The 6,377-nt window shown below is 39.5% G+C and overlaps 1 protein-coding gene across 1 annotated transcript; it reads right to left on the bottom strand.

Annotated features, from left to right (window-relative positions):
• Positions 1-5,176: 5,176 nt before the first annotated feature.
• Positions 5,177-6,130, bottom strand: LOC123792313 (olfactory receptor-like protein OLF4). The gene has a single exon (XM_045797482.1). It carries the CDS (start codon positions 6,128-6,130, stop codon positions 5,177-5,179), a length of 954 nt encoding a protein of 317 aa, XP_045653438.1.
• Between the last annotated feature and the right edge of the window lie 247 nt (positions 6,131-6,377).

Genomic DNA, 6,377 nt, shown 5'->3' with positions numbered 1-6,377 from the left:
ATATTTAGTTGAGGGTTTACTTTACCCTTTATAGCTTTGGGGTGATGTTAATAAATGAGCCATGTCTTCCTCTTCGTGTGTGTGTGTGTGTGTGTGTGTGTGTGTGTTTTCCATTGGCAGATTTCTTTCTTTCTTTCTTTCTTTCTTTCTTTCTTTCTTTCTTTCTTTCTTTCTTTCTTTCTTTCTTCTTTCTTTCTTTCTTCTTTTTTTTATTAATAATAATTTTTTATTATGTTATATTAGTCACCATACAATACATCCTTAGTTTTTGATATAGTGTTCCATAATTCACTGTTTGTGTATAACACCCAGTGCTCCATGCAATATGTGCCCTTCTTAATACCCATCACCAGCCTTTCCCAATGCACGCCTCCTCCCCTCTGAAGCCCTCAGTTTGTTTCCCAGAGTCCGTAGTCTCTCATGGTTCATTCCCCCTTCTGTTTCCCCCCCTTCATTCCTCTCTTCCTTCTCCTACCAATCTTCCTTCTATTTCTTATATTCCATAAATGAGTGAAACCATGATAATTGTCTTTCTCTGCTTGACTTATTTCACTTAGCATAATCTCCTCTGGTCCCCTCCATGTTGCTGCAAATTTTGGGTAATCCTTCCTTCTGATGGCTGAGTAATATTCCATTGTATATATGGACCACATCTTCTTAATCCAGTGATTTGTTGAGGGGCATCTCGGCTCCTTCCACAATTTCGCTATTGTGCACAATGCTGCTATGAACATTGGGGTGCATATGGCCCTTTTCTTCACTCCGTCTGTATCTTTGGGGTAAATACCCAGTAGTGTAATTGCTTGGTCATAAGGTAGCTCAATTTTTAACTTTTTAAGGGACATCCACACTGCTTTCCAAAGTGGCTGTACCAACTTGCATTCCCACCAACAGTGTAAGAGGGATCCCCTTTCTCCACATCCTCTCCAACATTTGCTATTTCTTGTCTTGTCAGTTTCCATCATTCTCACTGGTGTAAGGTGGTATCTCAATGTGGTTTTGGTTTGAATTTCCCTAATGGCTAATGATTTTGAACATTTTTTCATGTGTCTGTTAGCCATTTGTATGTCTTCATTGGAAAAGTGTCTGTTCATATCTTCTGCCCATTTTTTGATTTGATTATTTGTTTTCATGTATTGAGTTTGAGAAGTTCTTTGTAGATCTTGGATACCAGTCATTTTTCTGTAGCGTCATTTGCAAATATCTTCTCCCATTCCATGTGCTCCCTCTTAGTTGTTTTGACTGTTTCCTTGGCTGTGCAGAAGCTTTTTATTTTGATCGAATTAGTGAATTGGAAGATGGGATGGTAGAAGAGAAAGCTAAAACAGAAATTTGCATGGTGCACTGGGTGTTATACACATCTAATGAATCATCGAACTTTACATCAGAAACCCGGGATGTACTGTATGGTGACTAACATAATATAATAAAAGAACATTAAAATAAAAAAAATAAAATAAAACAGAAATTTGGCTCAAGAAATCCAATCTCAAGAACGTAGATTAAGGGAGATTACTGACTCAATGAAAACTTCCAATGTCAGAATCATCAGTATCCCTGAGGGGTGGAGAAAGAGAAAGGTCTAGAAGAGATATTTGAACAAATTTTAGCTGAGAACTTCCCTCATCTGGCAAAGGAAACTAGCATTCATGTCCAAGAGGCAGAGAGGACCCCTTCCAAGATCAATGAGAACAGACCTACACCACGTCACGTCATAGTGCAATTCGCAAATATTAGATCCAAGGATACAGTCTTGAAAGCAGCCAGGGGGAAGAAAATCCTCATGTACAGAGGGAGGAAAATCAGAATAATGTCAGACCTGTCTACAGAAACCTGGTGAGCCAGGAAAGGTTGGCAAGGTATTTTCAGAGCTCTAACTGAGAAGAACATGCAGCCAAGGATCCTTTATCCAGCAAGGCTGGTATTCAGAACTGATGGAGAGATAAATAACTTCCAAGATTGGCAGAAACTGGAAGAATATGTGACCACCACACCAGCCCTACAAGAAATATTAAGGGGGTTCTATAAAAGTAAAAAGACCCCAAGAGTGATACAGAACAGAAACTTACAATCTATAGAAACAAAGACTTCACAGACAACATGACATCACTAAAATCATATCTCTCAATAATCACTCTCAATGTGAATGCTCCCATAAAATGCCACAGATTGGGTAAAATTGGGTTGCAGATTGGGTAAAAAGACATTACCCATTCATTTGTTGTCTACAAGAGACTCATTTTGAACCTAAAGATATATCCAGACTGAAAGTGAAGGGATGGAAAGCATTTTTCATGCCAATGGACCTCAAAAGAAAGCTGGGGTAGCAATTCTCATATCAGACAGATTGGATTTTAAACTAAAGACTGTTGTTAGAGATACAGAAGGACACTATATTATTCTTAAAGGATGTATCCAACAAGTGGATATGACAATTATAAATATATATGCCCCCAACAGGGGAGCTGCAAGATACACAAGCCAACTCTTAAGCAGAACAAAGAGACATATAGATAATAATACATTAATAATAAGGGACCTCAACACTCCGCTCTCAGCAATAGACAGATCATCTAAGCAGAAAATCAACAAAGAAACAAGAGCTTTGTATGATATACTGGACCAGATGGACCTCACAGATATATACAGAATACTACACACCAGAACAACAGAATACTCATTCTTTTCGAATGCACATGGAACTTTCTCCAGAATAGACCATATACTGGGTCACAAAACAGGTCTCAACAGATACCAAAAGACTGAGATTATCCCCTGCATATTCTCAGACCACAATGCATTGAAACTGGAACTCAATCACAAGGAAAAATTTGGAAGAAACTCAAACACATGGAAACTAAGAGCCATTCTCCTCAAGAATGATTGGGTAAACCAGGGAATGAAAAAGGAGATTAGGCAATTTTTGGAGACCAGTGAAATTGAAAACACATCGGTCCAAAACCTATGGGATACTGCAAAGGCCGTCCTAAGGGGAAAATACATAGCCATCCAAGCCTCACTCAAAAGAATAGAAAAATCTAAAATGCAGTTTTTATATTATCACTTCTAGAAGCTGGAGCTGGAACAGAAGAACACGCCTAACCCATGCACGAGAAGGCAGTTGATCAAGATTAGAGCAGAGATCAATGAATTAGAAACTAGGAGCACAGTAGAGCAGATCAACAGAACTAGAAGCTGGTTCTTTGAAAGAATAAAAAAGATCGATAAGCCACTGGCCAGATGTATTCAAAAGAATAGATAAAGGACCCAAATTAATAAAATTATGAATGAAAGGGGAGAGATCATGACCAAAACCAATGAAATAAGAAGGATCATTAGAAACTTTTATCAACAGCTTTATGCCAATAAATTAAACAACCTGGAAGAAATGGATGCCTCCCTGGAAAAGTTTAAACTACCAAGACTGAAACAGGAAGAAATTGATTATTTAAACAGACCAATTAATTATGAAGAGATTGAAGCAGTGATCAAAAACCTCCCCAAAAACAAGAGTCCAGGGCCTGACAGATTCCCCCGGGTTTTCTACCAAACATTCAAAGAAATAATACCTATTCTCCTGAAGCTGTTCCAAAAAATAGAAACAGAAGGAAAACTACCAAACTCATTCTATGAGGCCAGTATTACCTTGATCCCCAAACCAGGCAAAGACCCCATCAAAAAGGAGACTTACAGACCGATATCCCTGATGAATATACACACCGAAATTCTCAACAAGATCCTAGCTAATAGGATCCAACAGTACATTAAAAGGATTATCCATCAAGACTAAGTGGGATTCATCCCTAGGATGCAATGGTGGTTCAACATTTGCAAATCGATCAGTGTGACAGATCACATAAACAAGAAAAGAGTCAAGAACCATATGATTCTCTCAATAGATGCAGAAAAAGCATTTGACAAAATACAGCAGCGTTTCTTGATTAAAACCCTTCAGAGTGTAGGGATACAGGGTATATTCCTCAATCATAAAGACCATCTATGAAAAGCCTACAGCAAATATTCTCAATGAGGAAAAGCTGGAAGCCTATCCCTTAAGATCACGAACACGACAAGAATGCCCACTCTCGCCATTATTATTCAACATATAACTAAGAAGTCCTTGCAACAGCAATCAGACAACAAAAAGGGATAAAATGTATCCAAAGCTGTGATCACAAAGACAGTATGGTACTGGCACAAAAACAGACACATAGACCAATGGAACAGAATAGAGAACCCAGAAATGGACCCTTGACTTTATTGACAACTAATCTTTGACAAAGCAGGAAAAAACACCCAGTGGAGAAAAGACAGTCTCTTTGATAGATGGTGCTGGGAAAATTGGACAGCTACATGCAAAAGAATGAAACTTGACCACTCTCACACCATACGCAAAGATAAACTCCAAAAGGATGAAAGACCTCGATGTGAGACAGGAATCCATCAAAATCCTAGAGGAGAACATAGGCTTCAAACTCTTTGACATTGGCCACAGCAACTTCTTTCATGACACATCTCCAAAGGCAGAGAAACAAAAGAAAAAAATGAACTTGTGGAGATATGTGTTTTATTATCACTTTTTTTGCCAGGGACTATGGCAGTCATGATAGACACAAGCTATGTAACAAAAGGATCCCAATGTGTAGAAAAGTCCCCATAATCAGCCAGTACATCAAGGTCTGCATTCTCAGGAAAAGCAGTGAAGGTGGTGATATACAAAGGAATGCTGTTCACGAAAGGGAAGCACAGCGGTCTCAGATTGTTCTCTGTTATAAACTTACATAAATAGCTGTGGTGGCCAAGAGTAGATTTTCATAGGAGTAGTATTCAGTCAAACAAAAGAAAAAATACTCACTATGATGCATTTTATTTAAGAATAAATTATTCTGTAGGTCCATGTAGTCCTTTGAAATAAGCAAGAATATCCAAATATTTCATGTGCAGGGTTAGGAATAACATTGAGAGAGTAGGGAAATGACAAAGGGAAAATCTCTTGGGTATCAGAGATATCACAAAGCTTAATCAATGGAGTTATGTACTTTGTAGGAGAGGTCAAAATAAAAAAAAATAGAAATGTCAGGAAAAAAATTAGAAGAGGCACACTCCACTTCTACAATCTTATCAAAGAATCATACATTTGGCTCAGGCTTTGTGCCCTGCAATTGTGGGCACGTCTTCAACCCAGGACTATTGTCCCTTTCAGAGCTGCCATCCCAGAGAATCTCATTAGAGCCTCCTTTATGTCTCTGTTCCTCAGGCTATAGACGAAGGGGTTCAGCATGGGAGTGACCACCGTGTACATCACCGAGGCCACTGCACTTGTGTGGGAGGTCTGGGGAGCAGCAGAGCTAAGGTACACTCCTAGGCTTGTACAATAAAATAAGGAGACAACGGAGAGGTGAGACGCACAGGTGGAAAATGCTTTGTACTTGCCCTGAGCTGATGAGATCCCACATACGGAGGAAACTATCTTAGAGTAAGAGTAAAGGATCCCAATGAAGGGACCACCAGCCAGCAACATAGCTACAAAATACATCACCATGTTATTAAGAAAGGTATCAGAACAGGCAAGGTGGATCATCTGATTGAGTTCACAGAAAAAGTGGGGGATTTCCACCTCTGTACAGAAGGACAGCCGCAACACCAGTAAGCTTTCTAACAAGGAATTCAGAATGCTCATGATCCAGGACATCAGAACCAACAGTCTACAGAGCTGGGGGTTCATGATGACCATGTAGTGCAGGGGGTGACAGATGGCCACAAAGCGGTCATAGGCCATCACAGTCAGGAGAAAGATGTCTAATCCTGCAAACAGTACAAAAAAGTATATCTGGCATAGGCAGCCTTCATAAGTGATGACTTTGCTCTGAACCTGGATGTTCCACAGCATCTTGGGGACGGTGGTGGAGGTGAAACAGATGTCTACAAAGGACAGGTTGGCCAGGAAGAAGTACATGGGGATGTGGAGGTGGGAGTCAGAGCTGACGGCCAGGATGATGAGCAGGTTTCCACACACAGTGACCAGGTACATGGAGAGGAAAAGCCCAAATATGAGGGGCTGCAGTTCTGGTTCTTCTGATAAGCCGAGAAGAAGAAATTCTGAAACTTGTGTATCATTTCCTGGTTGCATGTGTTGGAGGTCACTACCAGGGAACAAAAACTAACATGACTATTTTTCTCAATAATGAACGTTACTAATATCATTGTAATTCTACAATTTTTATTTTACATTCAAAAAGTCAATATCAATAGTTTTTGTATGGAATGTGTCCCTTGTCTGGATCCCCCATGCTTGTTCTGAATAGGAATGTGCATCCCACACTTGGCCTTTTCCCCAAGTACTCATGAATTCTATGCTTTTAATGAGAAATCCTGTC

Source organism: Ursus americanus, chromosome 14 (genome assembly GCF_024610735.1).
Source record: "Ursus americanus isolate L20-20 chromosome 14, mUrsAme1.1.p, whole genome shotgun sequence".
Classification (NCBI taxonomy): Eukaryota; Metazoa; Chordata; class Mammalia; order Carnivora; family Ursidae; genus Ursus; species Ursus americanus.
The sequence above is the reverse complement of the archived record's forward strand: the minus strand, read 5'-3'. Positions and strand labels throughout refer to the sequence as shown.

Excerpts from the sequence above, each read along its gene's own strand:
- LOC123792313 (XM_045797482.1), bottom strand. The coding sequence starts at position 6,130 with ATGCAACCAGGAAATGATACACAAGTTTCAGAATTTCTTCTTCTCGGC.